The sequence below is a fragment of the Protomyctophum bolini genome (genome assembly GCF_963924005.1).
Source record: "Protomyctophum bolini genome assembly, chromosome: 9".
Classification (NCBI taxonomy): Eukaryota; Metazoa; Chordata; class Actinopteri; order Myctophiformes; family Myctophidae; genus Protomyctophum; species Protomyctophum bolini.
Window position 1 is genome coordinate 18,755,559 of NC_137870.1, and position 20,320 is coordinate 18,775,878.

The 20,320-nt window shown below is 44.3% G+C and overlaps 1 protein-coding gene across 1 annotated transcript in view; it reads right to left on the minus strand.

The window, feature by feature from the left end:
• The window catches only part of veph1 (ventricular zone expressed PH domain-containing 1), a 127,457-nt gene that overhangs the window by 37,963 nt on the left and 69,174 nt on the right, over window positions 1-20,320 (minus strand). The window contains exons 9-11 of the mRNA XM_080772242.1: window positions 15,105-15,244; window positions 14,280-14,414; window positions 992-1,109 (exon numbers count right to left, since the gene is read on the minus strand). Coding sequence (XP_080628368.1) covers window positions 992-1,109; window positions 14,280-14,414; window positions 15,105-15,244 — 393 coding nt within the window. The remainder of the gene's footprint in view (window positions 1-991; window positions 1,110-14,279; window positions 14,415-15,104; window positions 15,245-20,320) is intronic.

The window sequence follows — 20,320 nt, forward strand, 5'->3', positions numbered from 1 at the left end:
AAGTGCATAAAGACCAGATTTCACCTCTCTAGGTAACAACATCTATCTACCAGAGTAATGATAGTAGTGGTAGAAGTGGGACCAAGAATGACAGGGAATGGGCCAAGACTGGAAGGAGATCAGCTGGAGCTTGGTGGGAGTTACTGTATTCCCACCTGAAATGCTGTTGGAGAAAAGAGAGCGACTGGGTCACACCAGGATAGCAAACCAACTGGGAGGAATGTCTCCACTGCAGAACCCGAGAGGGTACATCCACTGGGACATGGGTGGTTAGTGAGAGACTTCATCGTCATTTTTCGACCGCAGTCGAGATCGTGGATTTCACAATATTTCACCAGACTTCCCGGGCCTTCATTGCCATCCCCAGTTCCTGCTTACTGATGCCTGTGTCCCTATAGCGATGACATCAGGGAAACGACAGTTTTCTACCTCTGGTCTGCTTTGAGGCAGGACTCAATAATTGATCAATAACGAAAGCAATGGTGTTGCTCTCGTCTGCAAAATCGACTTCAATCAAGAAGACAAGATGAAGACAAAGCAGATGGAGGCAGATCAAAAGAAACCTATCTTATTTAGGCCTTGAGAAAGCTTAGATTGTGCAAAAAGGGTAATCAGAGCGTATTTTCCACAAAAGCCTACCACTTACTGGAAATTCCCAGAAGGGAAAGGACAGCTTTTTTCCATCAGATCTAGCGGGACTTGGGGGTCCGTCTTGAAATCATCATAGTGTCATTCTTCTAATCAGAGCCGAAAACAGGAAATGATGGTGCAATAAAAGGGAGATGTTCATGAAGGGAGATGTTCATTAACTGATGATGAGGTCCCATTCATTCATTCATTCATTCATTCACATATTTGTGAATGAACTCAGGGTAAAACATGGAGATAGATTCAGAAATATCAGAATCTTGACAGTGAGCTCCCGCCTCAAGACTGCGCAAGAGCTTCTCTCTGTGTCTGCGTGCATGCGTGCGTGCTTAAATGAGCTCACCTGTAGCCTTCTCAGGGTTGTTGCACATGAAGCAGAGCCAGCCCCCCTCTTCCTCACTGTAGCCAAAAAGGTCAAAGAAACGCACCTCCTCTAGATGGGTCTGTAGACTGTCCAGATCCTGGGTTGGATGGAGAAAGAGATAAGAGAGACGGAGAGGGAGAGAGAAAGATGGTTCATTTCCATTATCATATTGAAGCGCAGAGTGGAAATCCAGACTCTCTTTACAGATCCTGGTAAGTTACTGAACACACACACACGCACAAGCATGCGCGTGTGTGTGTGTGTGTGTGTGTGTGTGTGTGTGTGTGTGTGTGTGTGTGTGTGTGTGTGTGTGTGTGTGTGTGTGTGTGTGTGTGTGTGTGCGCGCGCGCGCGCACGTGTGTACGTGTGTGCGTGTGTGTGTTTGTGTGTTGCTCCTCGGAGTGTCTCAGACAGGCTTTCGAATTTGTTATTGTCAGTATTAGTAAGATAATCTTATTATTATGAGGATGTTATGCTATATTCATTACATGTCTTAAATTGACTAAGGCTTTAAAGAATACAGTTTTTTGTTAAATAAACATTTGACCTCTTATTTAAGTTATTACCTTTTTGGAACCGAAATAGGGAACCGTAATCGATAAAAATCATAACGATACCCATCCCTAACTGTGACCCAGCTCAAGTCATTTCACATTTTCTGATTGCCACTTTTAGAGTGAGCACAATATCTCCCACCAGAGCCGAGTTCAGCAGCACGGCCCTGAGGAAGCTAGATTTGAAAGTGTTAAGATGTATAGATATATCAGCCCACCGAGCTACTGGTCTGCTTCCCCTCTTGAACTGTGCAGAAGAAACCACATCCAAATGTGTCATTTGGGGGGAACTGAAATGTAACTTGGCCACTCTTTGAGCACTTGATGTAAATGAGAAAAGGTGGTTGCTTACATCAGTCCTCTCTGTGCTAGCTGGTGCCCAGGACACAGTCAAAGCAATACCATGTGTATGTTTGAGAGAGGAGAGAGCCTCCATAATAGGGACACTGAATGAAAGACAGAAACCATGAGGGGCAGATGCACAGATGCAGAAATCCATTGCATAAGATAAATGGATACAGCTTCCCTGACGGTAATGCCTTGGAGATACAATGTAAGATTAATTTGTGACATCAAATTTAATTCAAACTTCAACAGAGATAATGGCTTCTCAATGTCAGGTTTTCGGTTCATCAGGCACAGAACACCTCTCACTGTCTGCAAGTTTACTCTGACTAACTGTCTACTGTATTGCTCCTGACAGGTTCTGATTAACTGGTTTTGAAGGGTGGGTCGCCGCCAGTGGATTTTTAATGTTCCGCAACAGGAAAAGGCCCATCTCCGGATTAGGTGATCCCACTCATGCCCAAGTACATGCCAAGCCAATTAAAACGATTTTAACCATGTTTAACAAATGACTCATCTCTGATTATCAGAGGAGCGAGGCACGTGAGAGAGGCGCACACACACGCACGCATGCACACATGCACACATGCACGCACACAAAGAAAATGTTTCCAAAAAGCATGTGAGTCACTAAATGAGTAAGCAAGCAACCGATAAGTAATGAAAGATGAATAACAAAGGAAGAAAAAAGAAAGTGGACCTGTCAACACAATCTCCATCTGTCCATCACTAATGCCCAAACCAGCTAACCTCAAACTGTGCAGTCCACACCCTATAAAAGAAGACGCTGGAGGGGAGAGAAAACTGGGCAATGGTCTAACATAGACGGAGAAACAACAACCACACGCTGTTGGCTCATCAAGACAGGAAGTTACATTCCCATAACACATGAATCAGAGCAACAATTTCTGGATTATGTGGCATCTGAATGTCATCTATCCTTATATCCCTATATAACCTCTCTCTTTTGCTTTCCTTTCTCTCTCTGTCTCTTTGCTAAATTCCCTCTTTGTGGGCAGGACACGTTTATAATGTGATCAAGATGGTCGTGTCAGCCTCTGGGGTCACCTCATGCGTGCTGTGGTTGCATGCAGGGCTGTGACTGATGAGCTACAGTACCTGAGGTGATGCAGCGGGTCAAGGCTCTATGATGAGCTACAGTACCTGAGGTGATGCGGTGGGTCAAGGCTCTATGATGAGCTACAGTACCTGAGCCAGGTGATGCAGCGGGTCAAGGCTCTATGATGAGCTACAGTACCTGAGCCAGGTGATGCAGCGGGTCAAGGCTCTATGATGAGCTACAGTACCTGAGGTGATGCGGCGGGTCAAGGCTCTATGATGAGCTACAGTACCTGAGGTGATGCAGCGGGTCAAGGCTCTATGATGAGCTACAGTACCTGAGGTGATGCAGCGGGTCAAGGCTCTATGATTAGCTACAGTACCTGAGGTGATGCGGTGGGTCAAGGCTCTATGATGAGCTACAGTACCTGAGGTGATGCGGCGGGTCAAGGCTCTATGATGAGCTACAGTACCTGAGGTGATGCGGCGGGTCAAGGCTCTATGATGAGCTACAGTACCTGAGGTGATGCAGTGGGTCAAGGCTCTATGATGAGCTACAGTACCTGAGGTGATGCAGCGGGTCAAGGCTCTATGATGAGCTACAGTACCTGAGGTGATGCGGTGGGTCAAGGCTCTATGATGAGCTACAGTACCTGAGGTGATGCGGTGGGTCAAGGCTCTATGATTAGCTACAGTACCTGAGGTGATGCGGTGGGTCAAGGCTCTATGATGAGCTACAGTACCTGAGGTGATGCGGTGGGTCAAGGCTCTGTATACTGTAGAACTGGGATGTCTTTTGGCTCTTTTTGACTACGAAGGTTAACCAAGAATTACCTTCCATAACCTGTTCTGTGATGTCTTTCTTTATGTTTCTATTATAACTATAGAACTGTGGCAGAACATCACAATAATAATAATAATAGCTCTACAAATAATAATAATAGCTCTACAAGCTCACACATGTCACATTGTGAGCTTGTATCTATTTTCGCTATTTTTCGAGTTCAACTTCTGGGTACCCAGATATAGGGTTAGTAGAACCCAAATGAGACTCTGAGAACCTCATCTGAACGTGAGCCATAGCATATGGAAACAAATCAAGAGCCTGTGACGTACGTTTCGCGGCACGGCACAATTCACTTACTCTTGTAGTAGAAAAGGGCCATTTATGTTCAAGCTCCAGATCCCTTTGTTATTTTAACAAGCGCTGCGGCTCAGCTGGGTTAATCTCATCAGTGTGTGGTTTTGTTTTATTTATTGTTTGCATTGAGATGAAGCCAGTTCATTTGCTATGAGATTAAATTATCCCAATTAAGATATCATTAGACTGACTGTGAGACAGTCAATGTTGCATTGCTGTACAGTACATGCTGTACCAGTAATGTGACTGAGATTCAAAAAAGTTGGGGAGTGATGAGGGAAAAGCAGAAAAGAGGATAGAAGAGCAAGGGAGATAAAGAGAAGAGGAGGAGAGCAGAAAGGAGGTGGAGAGAGGAAGAGGAGGAAGGACATTAATGAAGAGGAGACAGGAGGAGAGGGGAGGTGAACGCAGTACAGGAGAAATAAGCAGTGGAGGGGGGACTGGATGGCAAATGGAGGTGAGGGGAGGAAGAAGAGAAGAGAGACAATTGGTTGAGAAAGGGGAGTGGACGAGGAGAACGTGTGTGTGTGTGTGTGTGTGTGTGTGTGTGTGTGTGTGTGTGTGTGTGTGTGTGTGTGTGTGTGTGTGTGCGTTCCTGCGTGCATGCCTGCCTGTGTGCAGCCTGGGAGGGGAGCAATAGAAGAATTACTGTCACCTCAGCGGCTACATGAGAGGTCAATAAATTGAAACAGATGAGTCAGTGTCGTCCAAAGAGAGTTAAAGAGAAGAGCAGAGGAGGTCTGTCTGTCTCTGGCGGGCAGGATAGCTACAGTACCAGTAGAAGTAAGAGTGAAATAGACGTGAGGAGGAGCAGAGAGAGGAAACGTAGGTGGAGATAAGGAGAATGTGTGCAGAAAGGCATATCTCTCCCTGGAGCTCTGATACGGGTGTTCCATTTTCCACTTAAACACTATGGGCTCCATTTTCGTCGCCGCCGTCGTCGCAGCCGCTGCCCGAAAATTACGAGTATAGGAGCTTGCTCTGTCCCGTAATGGTATTTTGGTCCTGCGTCACCCGCTATCTATTATGCCGGTATTTGCGCCTAGACGTGTGGTCATGGGCGTGTTGGCACGCTTTCCCCTAAATTGCTATTTTGGTCACACATACATTTGGGAAGGCGCATAGTGGAGTTTAAAAGCACCCGTAAAGCCAAATTAGTTTGGTATATACTATATAGTGCACACTGCGCACCTCCAATGGAGATGTCTGTGGAGTCAGGCTGCGTCATCTCTCCTTATTCTCCTACGCATCTCTTCATAATTGTCCTATAATCAGCAGAAGTGAGTGCCTGCCACTTCCTCGTGTCCATTGTGTTTATATAATTGTATAGTCAAAGAAGTGCGTTTCAGTTTCATCACCCCATAGTGCAGCAAATGGGGTTTAATCGGATTTACCGAACTGTCCTTTTAGCTTCATACCGTTTCGTAGAGACGGCCTACACGCACAATCTCTATACCAAATGAAAGCCTGAATTTCGTAGTTACATACTGTAGTAAGAGAAGTATGGGGGGTTTTCTCTCCCCACACCTACATGCATAATGTAAGGTAGCCAACATACCAACTTTAGTTGGGGAACACCCCTTCCCCACTGCTAAATCCCCAAATAGTGTATATAGAATGCTGGAACGAAAATGGAGCCCTATGTGGCTGTGCGTAGTTGACCGGAGTCCGTCAGGGCTCTATACTAGATCCTCCAGTATTTCCCTCTACGTCTCTCTCTCTCTCTCTCTCTCTCTCTCTCTCATCCTCTGGCAGGGTCTGTGCCCTGAGAGTTGGTTGGAGTCCATTAAAAACAGGAGAACTGAAACAGGGGAACTGGAGAATTACGCACAGAGAGCTGATGGCAAGCTTCACTTACAACGACCCCCACTAGAATGGACAAACACACACACACACGCACATGCGCTCGCGCACACACACACACACACACACACACACATGCACACACTCAGAGTAGAATGGACAGATTACGTGTGCATGAATGCATGCACACATGCATGTACACTTACACCAGGCCCAGTAGAATGGACAAACAACACGCACACACATATGCAGACACAGAGCTCTTGCAACATTTCAGTGGAAAACTAATATCATATTTAATAGGGCAGATGTTTTTTGTGCCGGTATATAGGCCTATATGAGTCACCTATAGTATGCGCGCACACACACACACACACACACACACACACACACACACACACACACACACACACAGTAGAAGACTTCAAGCAGGCGCTGACAGACACAACTGTTCTCACATGACAGCCTTTCCCCCTCATGAATTCTTTCACGCCTTCACCTGGCTGTATATTTGATTCTCACTATTTCCATTCATTCTTTCCTCAGCCATTACCTCTCTGGACTCTGTCTCTTCCACCTAGTTCTTTCTCCTTGCTCATTAACCACTTAAACCCCAGCATCCGTACGATACTGCTTTATACCATACCTTTTTCGGCATTATTTAATTTCCTGTGTTGTTGTCTGAGTGCAGACGGCTCTATCGTCCAGCAGCACAAACACTAACTATCTAGCCTGCATAGTTGTGATTTGAACATACACTATCACTGCTAACTATTATCCTATCTCTCTACTTTATCGCTGCTCAGGCTGGTTGTTTAGCTAAGAAACTACCTCTGTTGGCTGTTTGGCTTGACGAGCGAGTTGGAAGCAGTTCTAGCTAGCGGTGCTAACTCTAGCCTAGCCTCCGTTCACACGCAGCCGGGAACAGGGATATGGCCGCTTTAACTCTGTAAACTGTAAAAGAATTTCAACACAATTCAAATGTCCCCAAAATAGAGACACAAACCTTTACAATTTAAGGTTACACATTGTTTTTTAAATTGAAAACTATGCAGACATGTATTTTTTGTATTGGAGATGTAAGAACAAAAAAGGGTTGTTTTCTTACTTATGTTATGGTCTTGCTACAGACTTTATGGGAGGTTAGAGTATGTTCTTTTATGTCATCATGTCTTGATCTTAATCTGATACCCTCTCCTCGTCTCTGTCTCCCGACCCCCAGCGCACCTCGGACCAATGCTCCTTCGGAGCAATGGTCCGTCGGATCATAGGGTGCTTCCCACGGTCATTAACCGTAGCCATATTGTTTGTTTCAGGTATCATCTTGTATTGTCAAAAAGTATAATAAATATTTTCTTCTCCCCAAATAGAGAGAATAGCATATCTTACATCCCAATAACCTCTCTCTTGCTTTTATTTGTGCTATTAATCGTACGGCGAAGTATATAGGGCTTTTAATCATGTTCTATTTAAAATAAATTAAACGGATGTTGTTTGGTAAAGGAAATGAGGGGCTCTTCCTTAATGAAAGCCCAGGGTTTTAATGCAGGCAGAATGAAACAGTGAACAATGGAATGAAGAGAACATTCTGATTATTCTAAAACAAGTGTATAAACCGGTTGAACCGACCAACAAACATTTAAAATGTTAACATTATTCATCTGACCACTACCCCCCACACATCACGTTCTTCACCTCCTTCCTTCCTGTGTCAACATTCTCCGCTCCCTTACCTCAACATCTTTAATTGAATCTTTGGTATGGTCTCTTCTGTCTCTTATCGCTCTGTTCCCCTCCTTGCTCAGCGGTCTCTATCTCTCCCATCTCACGCTTCGCAACGTCTCCACCTCTAATTGAATTTGGACAGTACAAACACGTCAAGCACACTTTTCCTCCTCCTGTTCGCTTTGTGACACTGTCACTGCCTATCAGTGGTGGAAAAAGTACTCCAAATGTTATAGGTACTGCAATATAGGGGCGGCGTTGGCTCAGGGGTAGAGTGGCTGGATGGTAACCGCAAGGGTGCCTGTTCGAACCCGGGCTCCCCCAGAGTTAGTGTCGAAGTGTCCTTGAGCAAGACACTGAACCCCAAATTGCTCCCGATGTGCTGGCTAGTGCCTTGCATGGTTTCTGCCGCCTTCGGTGTATGAATGTGTGTGTGTGTGTGAATGGGTGAATTGATGCACAATCTATGTAAAGCGCCTTGGATAAAGGCGCTATAAAAATGCACCATTTACCATATACTAAGTCCGGAATTCTAAAATGTACTTGAGTAAAAGTACAAAAGTATTGTCATAAAAATGTACTTAAAGTACCAAAAGTACTCATTGTGCAGAATGTCCCAATTCAAGTTTTCAAATACGGTATACCGTAGTATAAAGTATAAAAATCTTTTGAAAATAGCAGAGCTACAAGTTCACACGACGCATTGATAGCTTGTAGATTGGCCAAAATTATAGGGCTGAACTGTTTCATTTACACTTTGTAATAATAATCAAAGTAATAGTAACTAATGTTTTCAAATAAATGTAGTGGAGTAAAAGTAGGCTACAATATTTTGAGATGTAGTGGAGTAGAAGTAAAAGTTTTGGAAATTGGAAGTGCTTAAGGGGTTTGATGGTGCTGCGTGCTAAATTCTTACTGGGTTGACATTGACAACACCTAACACCGGGGCTCCACCGGGCGCGTCACCGCCAGCGTCGTGTCTCCGTCACCGTCAGGGAATGTTCCCTTTTTAATCAATGAAGGGTGGCTCCACTGCCCGCGCTGCGTTGCGTTGCGTGACTGCATTAAAATTGCCCCGGTTCATTTTTTGACGCACGCGACGGAGACGCAACGCGTCCGGTGGAGTGCCGGCGTAATGTAAACATGAAGACAATGCAGGAGCATACTGTACAGCAGCTGTACAGTGAAATATGCCAGCTACTCGCAGGAGGTCAACATCTGATGTAAACATATTGAGAACATGAGCCAGTGTTGTTGACTTTGTTCATCGAACAAAGCCTGGCTTTGTGTTCACTCTCTGTCTCTCTTTCTCTCTCTGAGTCCTCTTGTTCAACAATCTCAGTTCCTTCCTCGGCTCCCATCTCTTTCTCACATCCTCTTCTACTCCTGACCTTTAAACCTTGCCATTTTCTCCAACCAATTCTCTCAACACTAGGCTATACTATAGTAATATTCATTATCCTTTTTTTATTTACTTATTTTAGTCCTCTACCTTGTTTGGCACTCTTCACCTCGGTTATGCCTCTGTGACCCATGTTCTAATTAAAATGTTCTCTATCTTTTTATGCCCCCACCTCTCCCGGACCCTGGGGGGCTACAATAGTCAATGTGAGTAAATGACTGACTCGTCATTGTTAAAACATGCATGCGTGACAATCCCGCTGTAATCCCTCCCACTGCAAACAGCCATGGATGTGCCAGTATCCCATTTACTAGTTCTGCTTCGCCGACAAACTCAACACGGAAACGTGTGAATCTCCATAATCCCACAGCCAGCCAGCGATGTGCTGGCATTTCACAACGTTCTGGGTCTACTGGCGTTCATTCAAATCAAATGGCCCATCAAATGACCGGACAGAAAGTTGCCACGCTTTTATAACAGACCAAACAGAGACATGCCTTAATTATTTGGTCAGATTGTTTTATAATGGTGTTATTAAAATTGATTTAATTAGGTCACGTTTGTCCACCCCATTACCCATATTTTGCCTTAGCATAGGGCGTGAAACTGTAACCACACTGTGACTGTGTTTTTGGTTATGCAGTCTATTGTATGGGGTGTATATTGTTTGTACTATAGAGGTTGCTTTTGTTTTTTGCACAAGGGGGGATACTGTACTGATGATGTGTGTTTTTCTGCCCTTCATATATAGACAAACCTGTGGAGGGGTGCACTGTAGGCAATCAATGCTGTGGTGTCAAGCTGTGCTTAATGTGACACCGCAGATATGATTGCGCCCAGGGCAGCGCCGCCGCTACGTCACCTGACCTGCCACTCTGGATCTACAGCGAAGGAGCACATTTGGTCGACTTTCTTACCTTCCCCATCGACAATTAACACTAACAATGTACAACTCACACATCCCATAAAACCTCTGCGGTGTCCTGCAGGCAGTGCTGCACACTGCTGCACCGCACTCAAGGAGATTGGCTGCATTTCAATCGGCTGTTACCGTTTAAATGTGGCTCATTCAATATGCTTGAACAGCCCACATGGATTTGGAGAATCCATACGTGGGGTCCATACGTGTCCATCCATTTCGATGGATCCGACCCGTAGTCTCTCCAACCCCATGCATCTCCTCCTCCCCCTTGAACATCCTCCCATGTTTACCTGCATGTGTTACTGTCTGTCTTTCTGTATGTGTCCTGTGTTTCATAACTGCTGTAATGCTATGATTTCCCCCATGAGAACAATAAAGGTCCATCTATACAGTACTGTATGTCTAACCTCCCCCTCACGCAGCTCCTCCTCATATGTTCTTCCCCTCCTGCAACCCTCCTCCTTCTCCTCATCTGTCCTCTGTGTGCCCGCCGTCTATGTCTGTTTTATGTTGTGTGTGCAGTAAAAGCACAGTACAACACAGATGTATCCATGATGTCTCCTCCTGAATCTCCGAAGGCTCATAAATAAACCCCACCTCTGGCCTGCCTTTGAAAAGTCCTTCATCATTACAAACATAATTAGGAACCTTTTACTTTCCTCTTAGGGGAGGAGGACCCCCCCTCACTCATCTCATTCTACCTCCATCCCTCTGTCCTTCCGCTCCATGTGTTTCTGATTGGTCCACAGCACAGGGAGGGAGGGAAGGCTTATTGGAGGTACAGGCCAGCAGAGGGTGAGAGAGAGAGATATCATGTATAGTTCTGCTGGAAATTAGTCTGCTTATTTATACTGTATGTTTTCACTGTCTATAACTGTGCTTTGGCCTTTTATATTTTTCATGACTCTTATCTATTTACTTATTTAGTGTTTCAACAATTCTTCTTTTAATTTTTCCATTCCAGTGGTTCCTCAAATTGGGGTCCAGAGAGCCTTAAGGGGGTTCCAAATGCTCTCACTACGGGGGTCTTTGAATGAAAACAAACAAACAAAAACGTTTGAGAATCACTGACTGGTCTATTTTTATTCTTACACCACTGTCTGTGTCTGGCTGCTGACCTGCTCAGGCTAGGCCAGTGCCGTTTCAATAAAGAGCTCCATCAATATGATGAGGTAGAGGTTCAACATGAATTGACACAGTCTAACTGTATGATCTGGCTGTCTGCTGTCTACTGGGGGAAGAGGTGTTCCAATTGGGTCCAGATGCAGCGCTGCAGGCTGTGGGCTTTATTAGCGGACGGGCAGGTAAATCACCATCAAGTAAAAAAGACTCGATAGTCGGCTTTAGAGGGCGAGACGCAGTGGGGTGACAGGAAGACGTTTTCAAGTGTGTCCAAACGGGTTATCGTCACACAGCGTGAGACTACTGCCATCCGTTAAGTGTGTGTGTGTGTGTGTGTGTGTGTGTGTGTGTGTGTGTGTGTGTGTGTGTGTGTGTGTGAGAGTTGAAGGGCAGTTATTCTTTCATCCTATGAGGATATGGTTAATGCGCATACGTGTACTTTGTGTGTGTGTGTGTGTGTGTGTGTGTGTGTGTGTGTGGGGGGGGCGGATCTCAGGGGTTAGAGAGACTGCGAGAGAGAAAGAATAGGGGTGGTGTATGTGTATGTGTGCGTGTGCGAGTGCGTGTGCGTGTGTTTATGAGCAGTCACAGACAGCCTCCATATGGTAACTATAGCCAGGCCGTCCCAGAGCAGTCACAATACAGGTTTTGGGAGAAAGACAAACGACAGCTGTATTTTCTCTTCGGGTCTAATGATTTCCAAGCGCCACATAATGAGGGGGCAACGCATGAAGGATGGCACGCCTATGGATCACACGCACGCACGTGAACACATGAATGCATGCACACACGCACGCACACAAAAACGTATACACATAAATGTATATACATTCATGAATGCACGCACATTCACATGCGTATGCATGTACGTATGCACACACACACACACACACACACACACACACACAGACACGTGAGTGCGACAGAGTGTACGGGTGAGTGGACGTTTTGCTTACATAAATGTCCATTTAGCATGCGTCACGTTTAAACAAAGTGTTATGGCAAAAAGGTCAACTCTGACCCTTCTATCTAGGAGCCATTTCTGGGGATGACCTCATGCATTCTTCTTAAAAAAGCAGCATATGCTCACATAAAACACACACTCGTTATGTTAACAGGCACGTGTCAGTGCATACCAACGCAAGCCAACGCAGACTTCCAAACACGTGAGCGCACGTGGGGGGGAAAGGCAAAACATGTTAAATGTAATGACATATGCACAAATGTGCGTACAGTACACATTTAATGTATGCATGTACGACATATACACACAGTCAGTGGTGGAAAAAGTACTCGCATTGTTTACTTAAGTAAAAGTATCAATACTGCAATGTTTTTGGGGGGTCAAACCCCCCAATACGCCTTATAATAGAAAACTGCATTTTGGCACAGTATACCTAACCTATAACACAATACAAACACTATGTATTGAGTTTGTATTATTTTCCCCATCAAAGCAAATACAATTAAATTGAAATAAGCACACATTACTGTTTGTGTTTACTTACAATAAATTACTGTTTTTGGAAGCCAAAGGATGTTGAGAATGGAGCAGAACATACAACTGGATCTACTCCTGCTGTCAGTTCTTATTGCAGGGCCTCTGCTGGCTTACTAGCCAGGCTAGGTCTTTGCCTCCTCCCCATCTGTCTCACTGTCAGTCTCAAGCATCTCAATTTGTTCTGTATCTTCATCCCCTGGCGTTGTTTTTCTAACTTTTTCTTTAACTACATTATCAGCTTCTTCAACTCTAATCTTTTCTCTTAAACAGTTGAGCTATTGTTCGTTGCATTGCCATTTTGCTTAAATTATTTGTTTAATCGAATTCTTCTGAGTGGCTTCTCATTCAACAAAAGTTGCCGGCGCTAGTTTCCTGTGCTTTTAATTTTTTTAGTTCTGAACCAATCAGAACTGACTATTTCGCTGTGTCAGTCTGTCAGCCAACCAGAAACAGTTTTGAACGTTGGTGGAATTTAATTTGTCGTAGAGCCTACTATATCTGGTCATATGCACTCGCGCGCATATCTTAGGAAGATGACCGTCCGTTTCCGTATCTGCTCTATACCGGATTTTCAACCTGCAAAGTGAACTGTACATTGACGCAAGTCATGCGAGACGAAGGGAGAGAAACACTTCTCCTCTCTCAAGTCCGTGCGTATGGTGCGGTGGTGGATTAATAACAACGGATCGCATCGCTAACTGACATAAACACATGGTTGCAATTCAGAAGCACTTCATTAAGAAAACACTTGTGTGTGCCCGATTCTGACGTTGTATGTTGATTGTTTTCCTCTTTGACATGCGTTTGTGGGCACAGTGGCAGGTTATTTAATATAGTATTTTGATGTATTTTGATGAAAATTTATTTTTTTAAATGTTTAAATAATACAGTATTTCAAAAGTTTATCAATTGTAAGAAAATACATTATATTACTTTATCCAACCATCCATTAACCATCCATTAACCCACGTTCCCCGCTATTTAATCCATGTGTCGGCGCTGCGTAATACGCTAAACCCGCTATTTGTTTAATGTGTTTAATTCACCGTTTTTTAATAATTAAAAAGAAAGAGCGTATTTGTTGCGGACCTGGTGACGAGGCCATCGCGTTATGACAAAACCGGAAATCAAGCCATGCTCTGCAAGTGAACGGCTGGTTTGTTTGGACTACAACATGCTGTGGAGGCTGTGTTCGTCTCGCATCGTAATGGCGGCATGTTTTTCTCTTCAACAACAAACCATGGGACTATTTTCCGCCGGATTTTCGCCGATCAAAGCTGCAAATACTTTGGCGTATGCTCCAAAGGTAATAAGACAATCTATAGGCAGCCTAGGTAGGATGAATTTAAAGCCCCGAAAGTGTTAATTAAACTCCAGTTAACTGATATACAGTATAGAGCAGACAAATGATGACATGATTATATGGGCATTTCTTGATAATGACTCAATCAGGCAAGCTGGTACACTTACCTTTCCTGAGATTCTAACTCCCTTTTCTGTGGAATTTCTTAACCTCAGACTTCTGCAGTAACTGACAACATTGAGGCACTTCCACGGAACAGGGCACAAACGTTTAGCGCACTGTTCCGTGGAAGAAAATATAAAGTCACTACATTACTAAATGCATGGTCAGGGACCACATGCAATACCTTCACGGACCACCAGTGGTCCATGGACAACACTGCACACATACCTTCCTGTGTGGGGTGGTGTGTTGTGTCATTGCCATGGGGAAGCTGTGAGCTCCTTTCAGTTGAGTCTTCTCCCACAGAGAACCCAGTTGTTGGACACATGCATCTCCTGTGCACAGAGGACGGCTGGATTTACTCTAGGAGAGAGAGAGAGAGAGAGATTTATGTTAGCTTTTCCGTACAGTACACATCACCAGGGACAAATGTCCGAAAGTGTCTGTGACAAGACTTGTCATTGTCCGTGGCACATTTTTTATTTCGTTTTTACAATACATAACATTATATTTATAATATTTTGATCATAATTTAATTTGGTCATATTATGACCAAATTAAATTACTGAACGCAGTCTCGCCCCCTTCCCCACCCCCAATACAAACTGACTGCAAAAATAACCTTAATAATAGAGAAAATATATCATGAATAAATACTGAAACCAGATATGCATGTACTATGTGTACTATGTAAACTCTTCATTTCCATTTTTCAGCCATTCAGTTGCAAAAAGAAATATATTATTTGGGGACCCCCCAAAATAATTTGGTGACCCACTGAGGGGTTGCGACCCACGGGTTGAGAACCCCTGGCTTAGAGTAGGACTTGTTTTGGCCGCTGCACCAAGTGAGGGGATGTGTCACATCCGCTTTATCGCTTGCTCATGGAAATAGCTTCCGTTCTCCAGACTGTACTGACGGAAGCATTTGAAAATTGCGAGAGGCAACAGTCTGGCAAGGCGAGACTATATAGGAAAAGCCTGGCAACTGTGCAGCCGTGAGCGAAAGCATATGGCACCTCTTTAGTTGTTAGTGTTGTACTGTACAGTATACCTGCAGGTCCAGAAGCATGATGTGGATCCAGGGATGGGGTTGTCTGCTGCTCAGGATAAAGCAGGACTTGGCGTACAGGCAGTAGTGGCCCTTTAAGGGACAGGAGAACGATAGCTTGGCAACGCACCCTCGATTGGAATCTGTTTTACACACACACACACACACACAGTCGCACACAGTCACACGCACACACGCATGCAAGAATTATATGGTTGTATGAAGGGTATTTGCTGGTTGTATATCACCCTTACACCAGTGTGCCTATTAGAGCACCAGGACCAGACTGGCTTGTGGTTTCACATGGTAGCCTATATATTTATTGACGATGACATGGAGTGATGATTTTAACTGCTCAAGAAAGAAACGGTATAACAGTCAGTAGTGTAAACTAACTTGGGCATAAACAAACAATACACAAACAGATAGAAAGGAGCAAACTTACATGTACATAATGCATCAACTTGTGGCACAACTGTCAGGGTTCCCACAGTACTTCTCTGATAGAGGGCAAAATGTTTGTGAGGTTACCACCTGGGCCTATATAGGCCAGCCGCAGGTGTGCCTAACTAGTAATTAGTATAGGGACCCACCCACCACTAGAGGAGGAATGAGGTGATCAGCTCCCACTCCACCCCACTCTCAGCTAGAGAGTGAGGGGATTTCGTAATCGTAACGCACGCACGCACACACACAATCATCATTAGCACAAAGTGAACCTGCTCCACCCACCAACTGCATTCAAATGTTTGCTTCGTGGACTTAATATACATAAACAGAACCTGAATTGAGTCTGGTTGTAGGTACTCCAAGTTCTCTCTTTTGCCTTGCAGTGTTCATATTCATTTCTCTGTGACCCTGAACCTCTCCTTCACAATGTATTTCGTTTTTCTTGTGTGGCCTTGTTTGTTCTCTTTAGGCGCTATACTGCCCTACAAAGTCAGAGCAGATGGAGCGAGTGCATTCTCCGACGGTGGATTTTGACAGCTCCGTTCCACGGCAGGGTCGGTCCGTTCGGCGTCGCAACATGCCAGTAACAGCCACGGCGCTGCCCTCAGCCAGAGTGTAGTAACTACTGTATGCTCAAGGTGAAACTGAGATAATTGGCTTTAAAGTGTTTCAACTGGCCAGCCAAATGGGCTATAAGTATACAAGTGTTATTACTTTAATTGACATAATGCTCATGCCCAAGAATCTGAATGGCTGATTTGACCCGTGACCTCCAAAATGTATGTAGTTACTGCACACTGCCTTGGTTTTGAATTAGGTTTTGTAGTTACTGCAATTAACACCTTTTCTCTAAAACAAAACAAAATGAAACTCTGAAACAAAATTTCGAACAAAAATGCCGTTACTGCAATTTGGCTTTGTAGGGCAGTATAGGGATGCTTAAGTAGGCTCCTTAGAACACCTTAGAGATGACCAAGTATGGTCCATCTAGGTAAGACCTGATGTGTAAGCACGTTCCTCCCCTATTGAGACCTTGGCATTGTCTATATGTTCTGTCTCAATAAGACCTCAGAGCTCTCCAAGTACATTCTGTCTCTGTAAAACCTTGCTTGCGTGCTGTAACAGTGTTACCTTTGGCACACATCACATTCCTCTATACGGCACTTTCAATGCACTCACATAAACAAGACCCAAATGCCTTGTAAACCTGTAACCAACAAAACCAGGACGACCTGCATGCTTTGGCTCAGTCAATGTGTCTGCACAGTGTACAAAATGTATGCATGTGTGTGCACAACACGTGTGGATGTGTGTGTACAGTGTGTGTGTGTGTGTGTGTGTGTGTGTGAGAGATTCTCTGAATTTATGTTTTGTCTTTGTGTGGGCGAGTATGTATCCTGTTAGTACGTGTGTATAAATAGTGTTTATGTGTGTGCGCGTGCGGGTGTGTGTGCGTGCATGCGTGCATGCGTGCATGCGTGCGTCCGTGTTTGTCTGGAGAATGAGGCATCACGTGTAGGTCAGCCGGCAGCATGATGACCTCACTCAGCTGAGACAGCCTGTGATGTCATATCCTAAGGCCCTTGGGGTTGACAATCATAAGGAGACTGTGGTAGTGAGAAAGGCAAGGGAAAGATCCAATTATGGGATAATGAAAGGAGATTGTAGATTGGAGAACATGTCCGTGTGTGTGTGTGTGTGTGTGTGTGTGTGTGTGTGTGTGTGTGTGTCAATCACAATATCATCACCTCTCTTCTATTTGAGTGTATTGTAATGTCTTAAGTGTGTGGAACTATGGGTGTGGGTGCATGTGTTACAGTGGCTCAGAGATCAAAAGCAGCAAAATAATCCTCGCTCCCAATATGACATGACTAGTGCCTCATCCATTTATAGTGTAGTGTGTAGGGGCACACGTGAGCACAAGCACACGCACACACACACTCACGGCCAAGCTACACCGGGCATGTGTGCGTTTGACGTAAGCGCACTGCGCGCACAAAGTATGCGTGCAAAATGCCCCGGCTACACCAGATCTGTGGCGCGCGGCAGATTTGTGCGGGACCTTCCGGGAGGATAGATACGCGCGCATGGGGGCATACGCACGTGAACCGATCCTATTTTTAGAGCCCGCGGTATGTAGCGTCTGGTGTAGCTGGTATCGTTGACATATATTGGTCCTATCCAAACGCACTGTACGCACGCAGTAAACGCATACGCACGGGCGCAAAATTGCCTGGTGTAGCTTGGCCGTTAGACACATCATACAGATAGATTTCAGGGTGTACACCCATTCTCAGACAAAACAATGTCATGTGTGTGTGTGTGTGTGTGTGTGTGTGTGTGTGTGTGTGTGTGTGTGTGTGCCTACAATTTTGTGCATCAATGTCACAATGTACAAATCACAGTGAGAGAACATTTAGGAAGTGAACTGCTTGACCACACACACACACACACACACATACACAAACACACACACACACACACACACACACACACACACACACACACACACACACACGTTTCCACTTACACAGCAGGCTCTGTGCAAGTCTAAACAAATCTCCTAACCCAGCCCTATGTAGCGCCCTTAATTGCTCTATATGCATTGATTAATTTATTCATTAACAGATTAGCTGCTACAAGACGCTCCAAGTGAGATTTCCATTAAAGCTTGGCTCGCAGTTTGGGTTTAGTCACTTGTGCACAGAGTACAATCCTCAGTGTCCAAATGTGCTGACCTCATCACATTTGTGATGATGGCTATGGCTGTTTTTAGCCCAAGGAGTGTTTTTTGTGCTAAACTAATGGATTCAGAATCATGAAAACCCCCTAGTTTGACACACATGCTACTTAAAGCATAATGAAATTTAGAAAATATTGCTTTATATTAGGGCAATATTGGCATCTTGTCAATGGTGGCATCTTGGATTAAGGCAAATTTGGGGTATTTGCAGTGAGCAGATTTGGGTAGATCTTTTATCCTGGCTAGTAGACCTAATGTCATGTAAGAATCAGGTGAGAAACTAAATAATCCAATTTTGTCCAACCTCTGCCATTTAATTATTGGACTAAGGGGGAGCTGGAGATTGAAGTTCTACCTCTTGGTACAGTGATGAGAGCCTTGAAAGTGAGGATTAACTCTGATAGAACTTTGGGCTCTAAAGCAGCCTACTTACTGTACATACTTTTTCAGTGCATATTTCACCAACCGCTAAACTAACAACGTGTAGCTTGACTTACACCAACATATCAATTTATGTGGTGATAGACAACTTTTAAATTAAAAGCATGATATGAAATCAATAAATCAAATGAAATGAATACAGCCACTAAATTGTGTGTGTTTGTGTGTGCGTGGCTGCGTGCGAATAGTATGTGCATTAATCATTTACCCCTTACTCTTAATGCCAAAACACAGAACCCCTCTGAGAGACACTAATCACACATTAAGCCACCTACTGACACTTGTCTGTGTGTGTGTGTGTGTGTGTGTGTGTGTGTGTGTGTGTGTGTGCACATGCATCCCAGTGTCAGAGAGCACATGGGGGTTAACTAATACCACACTGTATCATTAATTATGAGCAGCCACCACGTCTGCCTGTAATCTCACACTGGCGTTCAGGAGGGCTTATACTAGGATCCCTTCTGTTTCTCATGTGTTCTCAGATTCTTTATACGTAGCAGGGGAGCCAGTCACCTAACATTTGAGAGGACCTATGATGTCATGCCATACTTTTTTTTGTGTTTTTTCTATTAATTTGGTCACATTATAATTTTGGTCATTATTCCACAGAATAAGAGGCCTGCTCTGCTGGAAACATTGCGAAAAACATTTTGCACAAAAAAACACCCCTTGGGCAAAAAAACTGCGATATCCGTCATCACAAATGTGATGAGGTCATCACATTTGGGCAAGCTGGCTATGGCCGAATTTAGGCCAAGGGGTGTTTTTCGTGCAAAACTAATGCTTTAAATGGATTCAGAATCATGAAAAACCCCTAGTGTAATGTCACAAGCTACTTGAAGCATAATGAAAAAATATTGCCTTATATATTGTCTCTGGTGTCATATACAAAAATGGCCATAACATCTTTTCACGATGTTTCCGGCAGAGCAGGCCTCTTATTCTGTGGATCTTAATGACCAAATTAATAGAAAAAAACACCAAAAAAAAGTACGGAATGACATCACAGGTTAAACTCTATTCCTTGAGCTTTTGGGCCTGTGGCCCCTCGACTATTATTATTTCAATCTCAGCTTCTCCCTCTCCTTCTTCACGCTGGCCTTTCTTTCTAATCTATGCACGTTGCACGCCCTCAGGAAATGGTGCTATATACAGTATAGTCGGGGCGCAGTGGCTGTATGGTAACCGGATGGTAACCGCAAGGTTGCCAGTTTGAACCCGGGCTCCCCAGAGTTAGCGTTGAAGTGTCCTTGAGCAAGACACTGAAGCCCTAATTGCTCCTGATGTGCTGGTTGGTGCCCTGCATGGTTTCCGCTGCCATCGGTGTGTGAATGGGTGAATGTAATGCACAATCTATGTAAAGCGCCTTGGGTGGCGCTATATAAATGCACCATTTACCATTTATAGTCACTGTCTGGCAGTAACCTCGTATCTCCATGTTTCAGATGTTTTTCTTTGTAAATGAATGCCCTACTTCATCATACAAGAGTGTCACACAAAAGTTGTTAAAATAGCCGATCTACAAGCTCACAATGTGTCACGATGAGACTTGTTGTGTGCTTGTGTAGATTGTTCACTATTTTCG